This window comes from Rutilus rutilus (genome assembly GCF_951802725.1).
Source record: "Rutilus rutilus genome assembly, chromosome: 6".
NCBI classification, from domain to species: Eukaryota; Metazoa; Chordata; class Actinopteri; order Cypriniformes; family Leuciscidae; genus Rutilus; species Rutilus rutilus.
Genome location: NC_140214.1, coordinates 18,830,511 through 18,850,352, shown reverse-complemented (window position 1 = coordinate 18,850,352; position 19,842 = coordinate 18,830,511). Strand labels below are relative to the sequence as shown.

Sequence of the window (19,842 nt, the reverse complement as noted above, 5' to 3'; positions counted from 1 at the left end):
AGATGAAATAATGTAGGCTTCTTCTTGCTAAAGACGACAGATCAGTTTTTAATTTTCCACACCCAAATGTGAATTTTGCTGTTAAAAAAACCCAAATGTTTTGTCTCACCCAAAGTACATTTTGTTATATTTTTTGATCATCTTTTGAAAAAAAAAAAAAAAGTCCCATACCCTAAAAATAACATGCACATGGAATCTTCAATCTTGGTATCTTATTTTTATTACAGTTTTTATAGATAAAAATATTTGTTGTAAAAGTGATATTCAAACTGAACTTTAACCATTTTTAAAAGGATAAAAAAGTATGCATTTGTTAATTTAATGTTGAAAAAAAATATATAAACCTGCTTTTACATTTATAGATATTTTTTAAGATCACAATTTTACAATAAACTATATAGATTGTTGCAAATATACGGATTACTACTTAGAGCTAATGGTATGCTCAGTTTCTTTGGCAACCAACTTGGTGCATTGCTGATTGATATTTTAACACCTCAAACACACTCCACCTTTAAAATTCTAAGTAACACAACTCAATCTTGTGCTTCTGATAAATAACCAAAACCAAACTATTACGTAGTCTTAAGGTGCGGTCACATTTACAGTTTTTCAGCAAATTTTCGCAGGCCAAATCCAGTCATTTCAATAGGAATTCATGTGATTGGGAATTTGAAATATTTCCCCTTGCAGGTTTCGCAAATACGTTCAAGTTGGTCACGCCAATTCGCCTCCTTGAAAATGTTGCCGAAATGTTGCTAATGAGACTACACCTTTACACATAAGGCAACATTCTGAATGGTTAAGTTTGCATTAAAAGTCACATTAGTAACCCTCTCAGTGACGGGGTTATCTCTTTGCTTGCGGGGAGTAGAGGAATATAGCGCTGAAGGTGGAGAGGATCTCTCTAGATTCTGAGATCGCTAGCTTCCCGGCGGTGCGGACCAAGGCCACGGTGTCACCTCGCCGGAGAGGGAGGATGAGGCTGAAGGACGCAGACCCCCCACACGCGCACTGATCTGGGGTCAGCCGCGGGTGGCCGCTCCAGTAACCCGCTGTGTCCAACTTCTGCACGCTGCGATTGGACACCGAGAGCACAGCTTCTGCATGCTCGCCCCGCGGAGCTGTTAGAACAGCAGTCACCAAATAACGGCCGTCGATGGGAACCGTGAAGATCCCTGCAGGAGGGGAGGTGACACATCAGCGGCCAAATAGGATATCGGTTGTACACTGAAAGCCCATACCGGGAAACCTCTAAAAACGATCAAAAATGTCTTCTTGAAGTAAAACCAGTTAGGAAACACACCTTTTATCTCAAATAGAGTTTGAGGGTTTCTGTTTACCTGTCTGAGGGTTATAGTGTCCTCCATCATTGACTAGCACCCTATTAAAGCGGATGATACCAAAGTCCCCTGAGAAAGTTTGCTGTGTAAGGCCAGCAGAGAAAGAAAATGGGTCCGTCAAGGAGTTCTGCTGTGACACTATTGGGAAGAAGAGACATCACATGTTTGAGAGATGTTTCGGGTTAGACATTCATTCTGATCTTGACAAATATATTTTGATCTTTACAAGCAGAGTCCAAAATTAACTTTGACATACCTGCCAGTGGTGAGTCAGAAATGTTTTATTGGCCATAAAACCAAAAAATGATTAAGCAGTTTGTATCTTATTTTGTTTTATTCTTTTTTATACTATTATAGAATGTATTAATATTTTGAATTTGATATTGTACTTTTTATTTTAATTTTGTGCTTTTGTCATTTTATTATATTTCTAAATATGTAGCTTTTATTTCACTATATTTCAGATATAGTCATTAGTACTTCAGCTTGAACTTACTTTATTTCAGTCTGTTTTGTTTATATTTTATTTCAGATATATTTCAATTAACAAAACAATTGTTAATATTTTTAGTTATCAATAACAACACTGCCTTTGACTTAAATTTATTTAACTTAACTGACAAATTCATTGAGTTTTAAGCATAAATCAAATACACAAGGCATAAATCAATGTATTAAGGTCTATGCTATGAAAAACGTATTTAAGTAAAGTCGTTAGAAGGCCCCACCAACCCACATTAAGAGTTTTCTTGATGGTGAAGTATGTCATTTGAATCATGCACATCACTTCCATCTGACTATCAGTTCCATTTTCCCATGTGTTACGTTGCAGTTCCTAATAAAGTTATCAGGCACTGACAAGGAATTCGCCAAAGCCCATTTTTGCTTGCAACTTGCACTTGGCAAGTGTTCATTTTAGACCCTGTTCACAAGTTACGAAATTGTAAATAGCTGGAATATTTCAAAATCCTTTTTTATTACAACATAATCTGATATGAACTATTTTATTGTATTATAACTTGTTACCTGGAGTAGCAATGGGTCTTTGATATGCAGGATTCCACGGGACATGGGCAACTGAAATGAGAATTAATACTCATAATTATGTCATTTTTCAGCAATTTTTTCACCTAAAATATGTTATAAAGCAAACACTGAAAAGAAAGAAAAAATATACCTGATGAATGAGGTTGTTTGGTATCATATGAGACAGCATTGACAGGAGCATAACCTATGGGAAGAGGGGGGGAAAACGATCTAATGTTGTGATGCTTCAAGCATGAGCTTCCAAACATTTCTATTATTAATTCTACTTCATACCTGGCGCACCAGCAAATCCTTTCACAGGTGTTTTTGAGGCCTCTGAGCTCTGATCCCGTCTGACCGTGACCCTGCGCATATACCCAGGTGGGCCAGCTTGCCCCGTGACCACCACTGGCTGGTGTACGGCAGGTTGGTGGGGTTGAACGGGATGGATGGGATGCCTGGGGTTGCTGGGTGGCTGAGGTAAGTAGGGCTGGTGTGGGACGTATGGCTGGCGCACATGGGGTCGGCCAGTGGGGACTGGCACTGTTCTATGGGGTATGATCAAAGGTATGTGGATATGAGGAACATACGGTCTATTGGGTTGTGTTGGAGCTCTAGTGTCAGGGAGTGGGACAGACGGTCTCGCTTGTCGAACAGGCAGTCCTGTGAGAAAAAATAAAATAGAGATTTAGGATAATAGACCCAATTGGCCATTAAATAAACAGGTCAATAAATTAAGGGTCTGTACATTTTTTTTTATATTATTACAATTCAAAATATATTTTTTATTAGAATATATTTTATTTTTGAAAAAAAATGGTGTCAACGATATGGGGGGAAAAAAACGTTTTGAAAAATATTTAAGACAGTTGCAAGAACACAAGAAATGTGCTCTTTGTATTCATTATCAAAAATGTAAAATTTGATGGCTGTTTGTGTTTGCGCGTGAGTGCGTGTGTTAATGACGTTAACGTTTTTTCTTCATTATGGACACTGGACAGATATACGACTCTTACATTTTTACTTTATACCCCCCTAAAATATCAATATAATTTTTTATTGAGTAATTTAAAACATCATTATAGAAGATGTGTAAGTCATTCTAATATATATGTGAATTGCATTTTGAATGTGTTTTTGTGAAATTAATCGATTAAAGACCATGTCTTCTTAAACCTGTGTGACTTATTGGAACTGAAAAATAAGATATTTTGAAGAATGCTGGTAAATAGTTTTGGTCACTACTGACTTCCATTGTATGGAGAGAGAGAGAAAAAAACAGACATATCACAATATCGGCAAAATATCTTCTTTTGTGTTCCATAGAAAAAAAGTCATACAGTTTGGCAATGACATGAGGGTGAGTAAATGATGACAGAATTTTCATTTCTGAGTTAACTGTCCGTTTATTAGATAAACAGGACATCACTGACCCAAACACAAAATGTAGCCTAATGTTATAGGAATGCCAGCTTGCCAGCCCTCTTTTTAAAAGCATCTATAAAGCATTTTAATGGCGTTGGACACAAATTGTAAAAGCTGTTAACCTTTGATTTTACTAATATTTCAGCCAAAGTACTTTTACCAATGCTTGTAAATAAAACACCACAGAGAGCTTTAAATGTTCAATTCAAGTGTTTTTGAACTTCACACTTTGGTCATAAAGGCTTTTGGTTATGCAGTGCTGTCAGTTTGGAGTCTAATGAGGGAGAAAATCTTTTTTTTTTTGTTCCAGCTTACACTTCCAGCCCTCAAGATCTTACACTTCTCTCACTCTTTTCCAAAACCTTGCATTTATTTCTTTTATCCCCTTTCACTGACAGTGGGTTACAAGCTTTTCTACAGCGATGTGAGAAAACAACTTTCCTGTCCTACCAGATGCTGCTGTCTAAATTGAGAAGTGTAATGCGTCATTCCTGACATTAGGGTCTATTTGGACTCCGGATTCTATTGGCTGTAGCAGGAAGTGATTCAAAAGCGGGGCGGAGCTTGAGTCCCATGGGTTCACTTCAAAGCTAATCAACTCATACTGGCAAAATGGACACAGCTAAAATCCTGCGTCAGTGCCGTTTGTCTGCATTTAAGATGTTGCCCAAATATCGGATTTCACACAAACACATTCCCACCCACATACATTAAATCTCCCAAGGGATAATATGCATCTATCTGTGGGTTTCCCAGAAGCCTGTTTGGCAGTCTGAGCAAATAACAGACTCATCACACGCATAATGCCTCACGGCAGCAAGACAAACACATGCTTCAGTGTAAATCATGGAGATGCTGATTTTAAATACTGGATGCAGGGACTCATAGCTGTGGGTTTAATGAGTCAAAAGCACTCAACTGAAATTAAGGATTCACCACCCTGTGATGTGGAGAGCCTTATTTAAAAACATATTTAGATGATGAATGGAAGATCTGAATGGTCTTTCTGTTGACAGTTTTGGGTTTGGAAGGAAAAAAGCTCCTCAGGGTGTGGTGATTTTTTGCATGGATACATGAACACAAACACACAACGTGAAATTCATACGGAATGTGTTTTGGCTGATATTAATCAGCAGTTGAACGGGGAAAAAAAGCGCAAGGTCTAGAGATGCGTTTTTTAAAAGTTGAACAACTTTTAACTTGAGCGCCACGTTTTTAGAATGCCGTGTCAAGCACAAGACGCTGTAAAAGACATGGAACGTGAGCGCAATGCTAAAAAACGTCCGTCTAGTGCGTTCACATTGAAAAACAATGGAAAAGTAGCGCAGTGGAATGGAAAAACGTGTTCTGTGTGAACTGTACCCTGCTGTAATGATCAGACCTTTTGGCCTGATCCAGTCTGAGAACTTCCACATTGGTTTATCTAGACCCCGAGGAACTTTAACCTCGGGCCAAATGGGAACACCTTCAAGTTTGGCACATAAAAGTCTGTTGATGGCTTCACACAATGTTACATGAAGTAAAAGAAGAGTATAAACACATTCAGTGAGAGCAGGAAAGACTTTCCCTGACATCCTTTTGACACAGAGATATTAATCAGCAGGAAGAGAGAGAAAGGAACGAGGACACGGCTGATAAGAGTGTGGGGAGGAAGGGGACACTATTCAAAGTTCATATCCATTTTGGGGGGTATCAAGAGAATGCCAAACAACATCATTGCCTAACAAATGTTTCCACAGTACATGGAAAGGTTCAAAATGTATTCAAGAACTGAAATTAAGTCATTGTTTCCAAAGCAAACAGTGAGGAGTTTTCTGAACACGCCTGATTCGCGGCCAGAAAAATGAATCATCATTAGTTGAGGGTGTTTTCTATGCAGCCCTCAAAAACATTCCCAGGCTTAATTGATGCCCTGAACCATGAAGAAGAAACTAATGAAAAATCAATGAAGAGCCATTAGAGTAAATTACAAGAAACTGAGCTTGGTCGGTTTGTCACAAACACACTGCAGGATGGGCCATTCCAGTATTGTGCAATGTGCCTCTGCCATGATCAGCGGCCAAAGAGTTTGAGTAATGCTGAAGCTATTCAGGGATAAGGGCTATTGTGTTTCTGACTTGAAAGTTTTAACTGTATCATGTCCCATAACTACGGATGGGAATCAAGAAAGATCCAATGGATTCCTTTTAACGATTCCAGTTCCATTACTGAATCTTTTTTAGAACTTGTAAGGAAAAGTAATTTGGAAATAAAGAAATGGAATTTGAATTGCCACATTATGAGTTAATGTCAATAACAGATAAATGTATTGTTTTTGTTTGCAAAAGGATTTACACAGAGTTTTCAGTCTATTTAGAGACAACATGCATGCACTGCAGCACAATAATTAGCCTAAATAGTATGCTATATATTACACCACAATACTAAACACACAATGTGATCTTACATATCTCAATGTTTTTTTTATTCCACTGACAAAACTAAAGTGCATCTTTAACTACATGTTTTTAAGAATCACAGTTCAGCTGCATGTGTCTGATTCATTAAAAAGAGCCGGCTCATAAGACTCAATGTTTTGGCAGTCTACACTAGTTGCGCTCTGTGCTTTTGATTCGCTAAAAAGAACCAGCTCATATGAGTTATATGTTTGGGAATTGAGCCACAGTGGTTGCACTGTCTCTTTTGCACTATAGATTCAGTAGCGTTGTTGCTGTGGTGCTGAACAAATAGTGAAGGAAACTATCAGAGCATTTTATTACAGTCTTCCGACTACAGCGGATTTAGCTTTAATTGGTTATTTTAACACTGCATAAATGCCCTTACAATTAAATATATACAGATCTTTGACAATGGGCCCATCAACACAGTCTGTCTGCTGTTTGGCCAGAGCACTTGGGAAAACGGCTTTTGTTTCTGCAAGAGACGGACCTCCACCCTTATCAGGAATGATGACATCACCCTTTAACGGGAATTTTAAGAGAATCTATGTTCTCTAGTGACATCACAGTCATCTCATAGCTGAACATCTGCAGAGGGGTGTGGGAATTCGTCACCTCCTGAGGCCCGTACGTTGACTTTGCAGCTTAATGAGTAACAGATCCGCCTGCAACTGAACTCGCTCGCCAGTTCTAAATGTTATGGGCGGAGAAAGCTGGGCATGACTAAAAGATATTCGAAGACCACACAACTTCTCCACTCATAAAGACCACTGAACACTGAAGACCAATGTTTCTGTGACGCTAAATATAAACATACTGTGAGCTATGTACAGTATATTTACTGTGTTGTGTGTGTATATATATTGCATCAGTTAAAATGTACTGATCAAAGAAAAGTGAGTTAAACATTTCAGCAATTCAGTTAATAAATAATAAATCATTTATGCTTTCAGAAGGCACGTAATGTTGTTAAAAAAAAAAAACTATGATTGATCAAGTTGCATAAAGATCACATACTAAGGATTTGTGAAAATAAAAAGCAAAAGGATCCATTCCAACATGCTTAACTGTTGTTTTGACATATTACAGGCACATACAAAGGCCACAGGAAACCTTTGCTGGCCCCCTGCCTCTCAACAGCTTGGGGGCAAACAGGTTATTGTATATGAATCCCCTTATTGGTTCAGTATGGAGAATGGTTCCACTGCAAAACAAAGCATGCCATAGACTCCACACTGTTAGATTAATGGAAATACCACATTTGGTACCCAATCCCAATAGATGACGCCACAAGAATTGATAGTTACAAGTTGGAAGGCAAATACAAAGACTGACTTTCAAATGCTTCCGTTTCCATTTTCCAACACTAACCTGTTAAAAAAATAAAAACGGGTTTTGCCTTTAACATCTGAAAGCTTACCTTGTTCTTTACTTGTATGGTCCTTAAGGATCTGCTTAGCCATTCCTGCTAGCTGGCTCTGAAAATTCAGAAGGGAGTTCTGAAGCACTGTGATTTCTCCTGAATGACTGCCCAGAGTGCGGTTCATCTGTGCCACCTTCTTCTCCAATTCTCCTGAAAAATCCTGGATATTGTTTGTTCCACCATCAAACCTTCCACAGATCTTCTCCAGAGCCGTCACCCTGTCACCCACAGCCGACACACCCTCAGCTACTCCAGCTGTGTCTAACTTACACACGCTCAACTCTGTGGCCACATGAGCGTTCAGTGCATCCACTTTGTCTTTTAGCTCCTTGATCTGGTTGTGGGTTGGTTTGCCAGTTTCTACCCGGAGAGAAGGAACGCTTACCTGTCCTGTCTGGCAACAAGTAGAGTTCAAAGTGTAAAGGTCTTGGCTAAATTTACTAACTGTGTCTCCCAATCCCGTTATAGCTCCAGTCAAGCCGTTAACGTTGTCAGTCAAAGCATTTAGTCTTTTGCTGGTGTCCTGCATATGTGCATTGATGAATTGTTTTTCAGGTGACATCCTGATAGTATCCTCTAATGCATGAATCTTTGTTACGTTGTTCACAAAATCAGAACGTAAAGCATTCAGATCATTTCTCAAGACCTTTAGAAGTTTATCCAAACCTTCTGGCTTTTGGGAATCAGTAGGTAGGTTGGTTTTGCAGTCGGTTGCGCATATCTGCCCAAATGCATTAAACTTGTCCTCCAACCCCTGTATAAGGTGCCTGTTAGCGTTAACCTGAGTTTGCAGTGCATCATCAGAATCGCTGGACATCCCCGGGAAGGAGTTGTTGCTCATCTCGATCAACATGGAAGTGAACTGATCCTGCATAGCATTGAGTTTCTGGTCCAGAAGTTGACGTAGCATAGCTACCTCATCCATAATTTTCTTGGTAAGTTTTTCATCCACATAGAAGCAATAAGTCTCTGCGTTCCTTTCAGTGACGTTCATCCTGTCCTCCAGGTCCTCAATGCGTGAACCAAGGATGTCTTCCATCTTTACCGAGGACAGATGCTCTAGCTCGTTGTCCACTCTGGCGTTCAGGACACGATTGGCCTCTGCCACTCGAACAAGTTCCTTCCTCAAGTCGTAGTAGTCATTATCGTCTTTTCCAATGGCTGTTTGACGGTTTGCGCGCATTACACCATCTGACATGGACAAATCCAATCTGAGCTCACGGATCTCCTTTCGAAGCTCAGCTTCCTTGTTGTGCACTAGATCTGTGAGGCTCAAATAGCCGCTTTCCTTTCCTTCTCCAGATGCTTTTTGAAGAAATTGAATCTTTTCATCACACGTATTTTTCAGCTTAGCCATCTCGTCTTCCATGTTTAAAACAATCTCTTTCTTGAGCTTCTCAAATTTCTCATCAATATAAGTCTGTAGGATGTCTATATCTTGAGCAGCAGCACCTGTGACTGGTAGGCCTTGAGAGGTACTATCCATAAGCATTCGGATCTGCCCGTCATGCCCTGTCACTGTTCCCCTCAGTTCCTCAAGAGCTTCGTCTTTGCTTTTGAGAGCATCTGTCATATCGTTGAGCCTGGCCAACACCGTCTCGATTTCTCTTTCTCCATGAATGTGGCCTCTCATGGCCTGGTGGCCATCTAAATGCACCGCACTCTCCTCCGTGCCTCCCGTTCTTGCGCTGTCAGGTGAAGTCCTGTCATTGAGGAGGGTAATGAGCATCTTGCTGGTGTCCTCCTGTAAGTCTGTCCGCAGGTTCTCAGCCATACCTGTCATGGCTGCTTGAAGATCCAGCACAGTCTGAGAGAGACGCTGCACTTCTTCCTCCAACATGCGTGTTTTGTCAGCTCCTCGTCTGATATCATATTGTCCGGTTTCTCGACGTTCTGACCCTGTGGTAAACATAAAAAATTAAGGCATTAACAGACAATAATAAATTAATATTTATATATAAATTTAACATAAATAGGTCATACAGCATTATTTTCAGCATTATTTTTTAGTAAATAGTGAAGTCATCTGTAAATATTTAAATTCTCGAAGTGATAATCGCTTTATTCTCACATTATGAGAAGAACGCTTTATGACCTGCATACAGTATATTCACCTCTGACACATCACTTTGATATTGTAAAGGGCTTTTCACACTTTAAATAGTTAACCCTCCCTGGGTCATTCTAAACCCCGGGTAAACTGAATCCAGGGTTATCTCGCTTCACGTTTCACACTGCTCATAATTTACCTGGGGTTAACATTAATCCTGGGTATTCATAAATACACATTCATGGAAAAAATATATTAAAGCGCAAGACAGTGATTCTGAATGATAGTGTTTAGGCCAGCAGAGAAGGCCTAAATATGCAAATAAGAACATTTATTTGATCTAAAATACAGAAAAAACGGTAATATTGTGAAATATTACTACAATATGAAATAATGGTTTTCTATTATAATATACTTATAATCTTTGACCTTTTTCCAGGATTCGGAATAAAAAAAAGAAAATAATTAATTTTAAATAGAAATATTTTGTACCAATATACACTACCGTTCAAAAGTTTGTGGTCAGTAATAAGGCCTATTCTTTCTTTCTTTTTTTTTTAAAGAAATGAATAGGGTATTTTTATTCAGCAAGGATGTGCTAAATTTATCAAAAGTAACAGTAAAGACTTAAAATAATTTCTATTTTAATTAAATACTGTTCTTTTTAACTTTTTATAAAAAAGTATCAAAGGTTAAAAAACTGTTTCTAACATTGATAATAAATCAGCATATTAGAATAATTTCTGAAAAACCATGTGACACTGAAGACTGGAGTTATGGCTGTCGAAATATTTTTCTGTATTTTTGATTAAAAGAAATGCAGGCTTGATGCGCATAAGAGACTTCTTTAAAAAAAAAAAAAACGTAAAAATAGTAATGTGTCCAAATTTTTGACCAGTAGTAGGCTAGATTTAACCAACTATGATAGTTTGATCAAATGGTAAACGGTGTATCAATATATAGACTAAATAAAAAGTGATTTTAATACTAACCATTAATGCGACTTTTGGTGCTGGTTTTGTTAAGTGCTTGTAGTCAAATAGCATCCATTGTTTAAACGACGCAGATTCAGATCTCATCATAAATGTAAATTCGTCTGTCCATCTAATTTTCAAACGATTTTTCACAATGTCCAATGAAATTTGAACTTGTGCCAGATGACGATTGGTCGGTTTATTATACTTCAATTAATTATGTAATATTTAAAAATATGTGATATGTGGATTTTTTATTGAATCGACACACTACCTTTTATTATTGAAAAAAAAAAAACGTTAAAAAATTGTTTGGTTTATTCCTTCCTGCCGTCGAGCCATATACTCACTGAAATAACTATATTTGGCTGGAGAACATCAGTTCCCGAGCAGACTGTGAAATACCTACGTTTACACTAGTGCATTTTCATTTTAAAACGCATAACTTTTGCTATGGTTATGCCTGCCGTCCACACACACTACTCCGGAGCATAGACAGTAAAAGAAATGGACACAGCGACCCCATAGACTTCAACGGAGACAAGTGAAGTCAATTAGAAGCATAGACAGTAAAAGAAATAGACACAGCAACCCCATAGACTTCGACGGAGACAAGTGAAGTCAATTAGAAGCATAGACAGTAAAAGAAATAGACACAGCGACCCCATAGACTTCGACGGAGACCAGTGAAGTCACTTAGGCCCTGTCCCAAATGGCACCCTAAGCACTCGTGGTCTCTATACGAGTCCGCACTTTCATGACGTAATGCCGCTTTGACTGTCGCGAAGAACTCTGCTGCGGAGCCCGCATTAGTCCAGCTTATTAGCCTCAAACCAGAGAATGTCTAATAAGGCGAGAAGTTTCACTCTCAGTACACTTCCGGCTTCTGAACTGGTTGCAGTTCCACTCTTGTTCCATATGAGGGCGCTCACAGGTCGAGTGCATGGTCTATGGCAGTATACCCATCAAAATCCACTTTTCTCAGGATATAATTTTTTGTCTAGTAATTATATTATATAATGAATATTGTATTCGAAAGGAGATGCAAAGAAATTACACATTGCTGGGTGTTAGATTTTTTAGAGTCACTTATTTGCTTTAAAAAGTCTTTTAAAGCAGAGGTCCCCAACCCCCGGGCCGCGGACCGGTACCGGTCCGTGGGACATTTGGTACCGGGCCTCACAGAAAGAATATATAACATAACGTATTTTCCGGACTATAAATCGCTCCGGAGTATATGTCGCATCAGTAAAAAAATGCGTCATGAAGAAGAAAAAACATAATATAGCCTAAGTCGCACTGGACTATAAGTCGCATTAATTTAGAAATGTAGCCTATTTCACAAAAAAAAAAATATATAATAATAATAATAATAATTGTTCGGATGGGACTGTTCACCCTTACGGACGTGAGCGCTCTGAAAGCGGCACAAAAAGACTGCTTTAAAACTTTCACAGAGACCTCAGACAGAAAGCAAAAAGCCTGTCTTTAAATTGTATTTCGTTTTGTATTAATTGTATCTTAATTTTAATCAATGTTTCATCACCCAATTGCCAGGATTTAATAAGAAGTAAATATAATAGAAAATATTTAATCAGGACACGGAGGCGCGGGCGCGTGAACTGGAGCTGATCTCATAAATTAACCGAAATTCAGCGTATAAGGTAGCCTACTTGCCTCACAGACCTGAGACATAGAAAGCTTGAAATGTCTAATTTTAAACAGAACAATTCAAAACAAAAGAAAACTGACTGTTCTCTGCTTAATTCGTATGAAATGTGCATTTCTCTCTGGCGCGTTCACTAGGCATACTGCGAAGATCGACTCAGCATTGTCAACTTCATCTTTGCACAGAAAACACTTGTTTATTATTAAACAATTAAAATGTCTCCTGCTATATTTTACATATTCATAATAATTAATTTTGGTTCTTAAAATCGGTTCTTTGTGACAGCTTTTAGGTGCTTTATTGGCAGCGCCACCCTTACATCGCATCAGCACCGTAAACATGGAGATTTTTTTCTTTTGGGGGGCTTTTTGTTTGTGTTCAGGCTTTCTCAGTTGTCTTTAGGCGCGATATTACGAGTACCCTGCTAATAAAATTGCAAGTAAGCCTACACATTGGATTCACGTTTATTATTATATTTAATTGTTTTTTATATATTTTTTTTATATTTTGTTGTATTTATCCGCCGCACCTTAAAGGCCGGTCCGTGAAAATATTGTCTGATATTAAACCGGTCCGTGGCGCAAAAAAGGTTGGGGACCGCTGCTTTAAAGTGTCAATGACGTCATACACATCGTACGACCAGAGATACTGCTTTACGGCAATCCTTCAGTCACTTTGGTGCTTTCGCGCTCTGCACTTTCTTTTCTCTCGAGGCATTGACAACACAGCTGACACAGGTAAATACACGTGCTAGACGAGTTTTTGTTTTGTTTGTTTCTGGTCCCACTTCGGATGCCACGATGCCATCAAGCGGTATCTCTGATCGTAATCAGTCCTTCACTGACCAATCAGCGTTCATTAGCAGGATGCTAGCGTGTTATGGGCAACAACAACTCAACCTGTGAGAAATCGAAAGGACATAAGTACTCGTTCATTCAACTTTCGACCTATAACCCATGTTGAACTTGCAAAACCTACTATCGAATCTGAGATTTCTCAACGGCAATCGGGTGAAAGAGACAAATTTAGCCGTCTAGCCCCATAGACTCCCATTCATTCTGCACTCATGGGCGATCGCCCCCAGTGGAACTCTGGTGGAACTACAACCAAAATTCGGTACAATAGGACTTAATAGGGAGTGGGCAGGCTCTCCGTAGACGGGCTCTGCTCAAACTGAGCTTGACGACGTAGATGTGACGTGAGCAAACTGTCTGACAGTTGTCTTCTTGCAGAGACGGAGCGTGTGAGTAGAAACCGTTGTTGAAATATTTTGTTCCGTTGCTTTTATGGACTCTCTATGGGCTTCTCCCTTGACTTTATTGGACTTTATGCCTCCACATCCCCCCGATTGCCTGCGAGCTTCTCCTCTTGTCTATACAGTAATTTCTCTACTGTACGACAGAGAGTCGCGTGGTTATGACGCAATCGTTAGCCTATTTTTACAAAAACGGTTTCTACGGGGCCATAACGTAAGATACAAGGTAATGGAGCCTTTTATACATTTAGAAATAAACAATGGACAAACTTTAAACGCCTCAGATGTAAAGTTATTCACTGTCAAAATGAATGGGAGTCAGTGGAACGCTAACAGCAGGTCATGGCTTGTTAGCCAATGGATGCCCCCATAGAAGGTACGCTTTCCGGTTGCTGGATTGATTACCCCCTTGATTAGAAGCACTCACTTCCTGATGGCTGAGCGTACTGCGCAGCCTCAAACTGAGCTTGACGACGTAGATGTGACGTGAGCAACCTGTCTGACAGTTGTAAGTCTTCTAGTAGCTGTGCCAAGATAAATCTGAATCATTCCCTTCCGAATCTTGCAGAGACGGAGAGCATGAGTAGGAGGTGTCCATGAGCTAGGAACAGGAGCAACTTTATGACTCTCTATGGGCTTTTCCATTGACTTTATCGGACTTTATGCCTCCATGTCCCCCTGATTGCCTGCAAGCTTCTCCTCCTGTCTATACGGTAATTTCTCTACTGTGCGACAGAGAGTCGCTTGGTTTTGACACAATCGTTAGCCTATTTTTGCAAAAACAGCTTCTACAGGGCCATAGTGTAAGATACAAGGTAATGGAGCCTTTTATACATTGTCGTGTTTCTTTAGAAATAAACAATGGACAAATGGAGCCTTTAAACGCCTCAGATGTAAAGTTATTCGCTGACAAAGTGACGCAAAAATGAATGGGAGTCAATGGAATGCTAACAGCAGGTGATGGCTTGTTAGCCAATGGATGCCCCCATAGAAGGTACGCTTTCCGGGTGCTGGATTACCCCCTTGCTCCGGAGTCGGTACGGATCCACTTTTGCGACATGACTGAAGGGTGGTGTCGCAACGCGACAAAACCCCTCATTTGTACGTTGATGGGTGTTCCTCAAATTTACCGCTATGGGAATGATTTTGAGCCAGCGGGGAATGTTGTGTTTTTAAAACATTTGCTTGAAACCAACCCAACTTCTTCCTATCTGTTGAATTAACATTTTATTTTACACTGTGCAAACTCATAAAACCCACCAGGGACTCCAGCGACCTCTGCCACCCTCCTCCAGGCAGAATTACGTTGCTCGTTGTCCCTACAGGACAACAAAACTGGGTCGTATAGATTTGGAAATGCTGCAACCGCCACAATTAATTTCTCCTCCATTTTCGCTACTCGGAACTAAAGTTTCCTGAGCAATTTTGTAGTAGGATGTCTAGAACAAAGGACCCGCGAGAGACTTCCCCCAGTCTTCATGTGCTCTACTTCTATTGGATAGTCGCGTCGCGTTCAACGGACTCATTTGCATAAAGATGGGCATCGGCCAGCTTTATGACGGGAGAGCATTTTTTCAAATGCAGTGGCGCCTTCCCGGGATGCTTTGCGGGCGCGTTAAAGTCGCTTGAGGTCACCCAGAATGAAGTGGAGTGCGGCGCGATAGAAGTGTCACACGGACAAGTGGATCCGTACAGACCCTCGTCCGAAGCAGACACATGCAACTTGATGCAAGTGACACAACCCATAGCAACGCGTTGTGGCAACGACACCGACCTCAAATTGACAGAAACGTGAAAATAAACGTGAATTTAGGCTACTTTACACATTGTCATGTTAATTATTATCAAATGCATTTTGTTTTATTGACCACAATATTATCATTGATATTTGTTTGAGAAGGGCACTTTTGATTCATTTTGAAAAAGGGCAGGGGCTCGAGCACCCAAAGCCCCCAGCTCTGGAGCAGGGTTTCATAACCCAGGTAAAAGGCGGTGCTAACCCCGATTCTAAATTAAGTGTGAAACGTTCCTTTAATCGGGGTTAAAAGCGGTGTGAAAAGCCTTTAAATGTGGTCTTGCCTCTCTTCACTGGCTCCCTGTTCATTTTAGGATTGATTTTAAGATTCTATTGTTTGTTTTTAAAGCCCTTCATGGACTAGCTCCTATCTATATCACTGCTCTGTTGAAGCCACATGCTCCTTCAAAGTCTTTAAGGTCTATAAACCAGTCTCTTCTTGTTGTCCCTAAAACACGGCTCAAGAGCAGAGGGGATCGATCTTCCTCAGTCGCAGCCCCAAGACTGTGGAATGAATTGCCTCTGCATGTTAGACTGGCCCCCAGCCTTCCGGTTTTTAAATCGCGACTTAAAACACATTTTTATTCCTTGGCTTTTAATCTGGCATGAGAATTGTTGTATTGTCTGGTGTTGTATCCTGTCTATTTATTGTTTCTTGTCAATGTACAGCACTTTGGTCAACATGGTTGTTTTAAAATGTGCTTTAGAAATAAAGTTTGTATTGTATGTTGCATGATCACAAAACAGCTTGTACATTCTGATTTAGATGATTGTTTGCTCTTTTTTCTATTGCTGATTTGACACACGCACATTTGTTTGGTGAAGTTCAAAAGAGACTCACTTATGATAAAGAATTCATTCAGTCGTGTTTGACAATCAAACAATTTGTATATAGGCTAATGTATAAGGAAAAAATTGCCTCAACCAATGCTGTAAACTATAGGGAACCCCAGTTGGTAGCCTATTTTACAATAATATTAAGGGTTCAAATTAACCAATTTGTATAGGCTACTTGCATTTAAATTATACATAAGGACGTTTTTTATAATAATAACGTTATAACTATTGAATGGCATGTTATGTTTCTACTACTTTTTTGAAAAACTATCATAAAAATGGGTTTATTCAAACATAGAATAAATACAGAAGAATATGTTAAGTAAAAATACAATGAATAAGCAATATAGTGCATATATTTAGCAAAATGTTCCTCTCTAGAGCTTTTTCTAGACTAGCTGACTAACAAGTTTATGGTCATTAAATGGCTTTTCTGAGGTTAGCATTACGTGAAATTGTTTACACGCTGTTTTATTTAAGTCCTTTCATGGTTGAAACACTGATGGAGCATTTACATGCGACATGAAACAGATTTCGGTAAGTTGTACTGTATCTTTCGACATACCCTCGAATCGTTCATGATTATTTTGTGCTGTTACTTAAGTAAAGTGAAAGAGAGATGATCCATTCAAAACCAGCGTAACAAAACCAGTCCAATTGCTATTTAAAACCCGCCAAAATGTGCCCAATCCAAATTTTCCAAATTCCATACTTTTTCAAACAACGTACTTTGTGCAGGTCGAGTTTGTCCATGCTGTGGCTGTTGTGGGTATGATTGTGGATATTCTGTCTGTCTGTTTGGAGAGCCTTTCACTTCTCTGCAGTCTGGGCCCTGGTATCCCGGGCAGCACCTCCATTCTAACTCAGTCACAGTCTTGTATGCTATCTTGTAAGTCGGCCGAAACTGAGTACGGTATCTGAAGAAGAAAAAAAAAAAACCAAAACAAACATGATTAGAATGACATGAAATTACATGAAAAAAAACAACAACACACAATTAAAAAACATTGACTCCACAATCTCATTTAAAAAAATTACTTGATCAAACCATCTTTTACAAGGCTTAAGCTACTTATTGCTATTACTTTGTTGAACCGTTTGAACCGTGAGTAATGGACCATGAAGCATTGCCCCTATTACAGGATGAAAGCAAAGGTAAAGGCAAGCATTAACTTGCGCAGACAGAGGGATTAATAAGAAGAGTCTTCTGGCCTAGTCTGCTCAGCTTCACTTAATGATGTTGATCTTGTTACTTCTGATGGATAATGCTGCAATTAGAAGTGCCATCATTCTAGTTCTTATGCCACCACAAGTTGAGCCAAACAATTAAAATCACAGTTGCTTCAGATGACAGCAAAAGAGCCCTTGATGAAATGCTTCTATAGTGCAAAAGTGAGTATTCAGACAAAGCCACATATGACAGCCTTGAATTCCTTACATGACCTCAAATGTGACCTCATTTTTTTATGTTAAAGATAATGAAATCAACATCAATCACTGAAGTGTAATCTGTATTAAATAGGCTACTCAAAAGCTGCCTTAAATATAGCTTTGATTGCCTGTATGTCAAAATTCCATTGTAATTATTTAAACTTAGTGTAGTTTAATGCATACTGTAATACCTTGCAGTCTCCACATATTCAGTTAATCAAATACTTGTCTGACCCAAAGGGCTTTTAAAGCAAACAACAGCTTGCATGATTTCTTGTGACAGTAGTGGTGCAGCAGGAACGAAGCTCAGGTTGTGAATACTGCGAGTAACATTTTCTAAAAAAGCATCACAATTCTGTCATAACAATTATAGACTATGACTTTCAATTGAATAAGTGAATGTCTTTAATGTACCCTAATATAAATGTTTACTACATATTAAGCAAAACTGACCACTTGCCAGTGCTATATATAACAAAAAGTTATATATAGCAGCACTATATATTATTTATATAAAGCCAACAAACTGTGAACAGCTTGTGTACATCTTGGACCTCACTCTTGGTGTTGACATAGAATTTGCACAATATGCAAAATCTAAAGCACAAAAAACACCAGTTTGCTCCAAGAGTGCTGACATTTAGTATTGAGCACTGAGACATTTTACTGATTGTATCACTCCGCTTTTGTTTACGTCATTCCAGACTAGAGTATGTGAGCTGTGTGGAAAAGCGTTTTTCCCAACATCGGAGCATGTGTTTTCTGAAAAAAAAAAAAAAGAATAAGAAAAAACGTGTTCTGGAAAATCCAGAGTTATTACAGGCCGTAGGGCGTGGAAATCTCTGTCACTCCGTTCCACTCACATACACTGCTCCAGAACAGAACGCATGCGTTTGCGCTGCAAATATTTTACCAAACTGGCTAAGTTATTGAATATTAACAATTTTATATTTCTTGTTTGTAAAAGCCAAATTTACACTCAGAATTATTTATTGTCGTCCATAGAAACTCCTGTGTATGTTTAACTGGGGTTAGCATGAATCATGGATTTGCTGTAGTTAGTAGTGTCTTTGAGTCCATAAGGAGCATGAGAACTACCTAACATCAATACTTCCACATGCCCCTCCCGGTCTCTCGAGTACTTACATCATTTGTGGCTCACAGTCAGGCTGATGCTCGGGACACTGCGCGCGTTCAGGTTCAACGTGACTTTCCACGCTGCCTTGAACTGCGCAGCTTATGTTCTTTTGGACAATAAAGGCGCACCAGTTTCTGTACAAGAAACAGATACAAAAAGAGAGACCAGAATAAGCATAATTTGAGACAAACTCCTAATTTTATTAGTCCCGAATGTGAAAAAATGGTGTTAAAGTGAAAATGATCTTCTTTCGAAATGAAAGCAAATGTTTTTAACACCCTAAAAAAAAAAAAAAAAACTTTAAAAAAACTTAAAAAAAAAAACTTTAAATGAACACGAGAAGAGGAATGTTCAATAAATCGATTGACCTCTTACTTATTAGCCTGTTGTTTTAGCGATTAAACACAAACAAATAATAGCATTAAACGTCACTCTTGGAGATTGCTGTGAGTTAAATCATTTGTAAATCATGAGATACAGAGAACAAATAGCCTAAACACATTCTCATTGACGATCCGCTGTTAACATTCGTATCATTTCTTGAGCAACTTACTTATTTCTGTGCCTGTGAACGGCTCCTGAATACGCGTTGCCCTGGAACAGACTTGAGGGATATCCATGAGTGAGAGAAAAGCTTATGATAAATAAAACTGTTAACTGCACACTAGGGAAAGTTGGCTGGTAATTCATTGTCTAAAATCTAAACAGTCCAAAACCTGCGCAGTGTCAGCGCGAGAAAAGTTGAGCAGCGTTTCAGGCTCTGGAGACCAGAGAATAAAGAGAGCGCGTTCAACTTACTGCTAAGTTTGACAAAGTTGGAGGAAGTCAGAAAAATTGAAGGTGGACTCTAGTCTGCAGGGGTTCAGCCAGCCGCCTATCTGAAAGAAGAAGGGGGTGGTGGATCATGGGGGTAGGGGAAGTCATCGGAAAAAACAAAAACAATAGCGCCCCTGCATACCCCACCAAGCGTGTTTTAAATGAGCACGGTTTGAGAGCTCAATTGAAAACATCTGCCTTTATCTCTGTTACAGGAAACTA

At 39.1% G+C, this 19,842-nt stretch overlaps 1 protein-coding gene across 2 annotated transcripts; it reads right to left on the bottom strand.

Annotated features, from left to right (window-relative positions):
* Window positions 1-225: 225 nt before the first annotated feature.
* On the bottom strand, window positions 226-19,635 carry emilin2a (elastin microfibril interfacer 2a). 2 transcript variants are annotated; one of them, XM_084410590.1, is made up of 9 exons: window positions 19,358-19,635; window positions 18,813-18,938; window positions 16,965-17,152; window positions 7,653-9,554; window positions 2,664-3,032; window positions 2,521-2,574; window positions 2,370-2,420; window positions 1,344-1,481; window positions 226-1,178 (listed from the first exon to the last, which is right to left on the bottom strand). In XM_084410590.1, the coding sequence occupies exons 1-9, from the start codon at window positions 19,492-19,494 to the stop codon at window positions 850-852; spliced, it is 3,294 nt and encodes a 1,097-aa protein (XP_084266716.1). In that variant the 5' UTR covers window positions 19,495-19,635; the 3' UTR covers window positions 226-849. The 2 variants fall into 2 exon arrangements, with proteins under 2 accessions (XP_084266716.1, XP_084266717.1); XM_084410591.1 differs by having other exon boundaries at window positions 819-1,254.
* Between the last annotated feature and the right edge of the window lie 207 nt (window positions 19,636-19,842).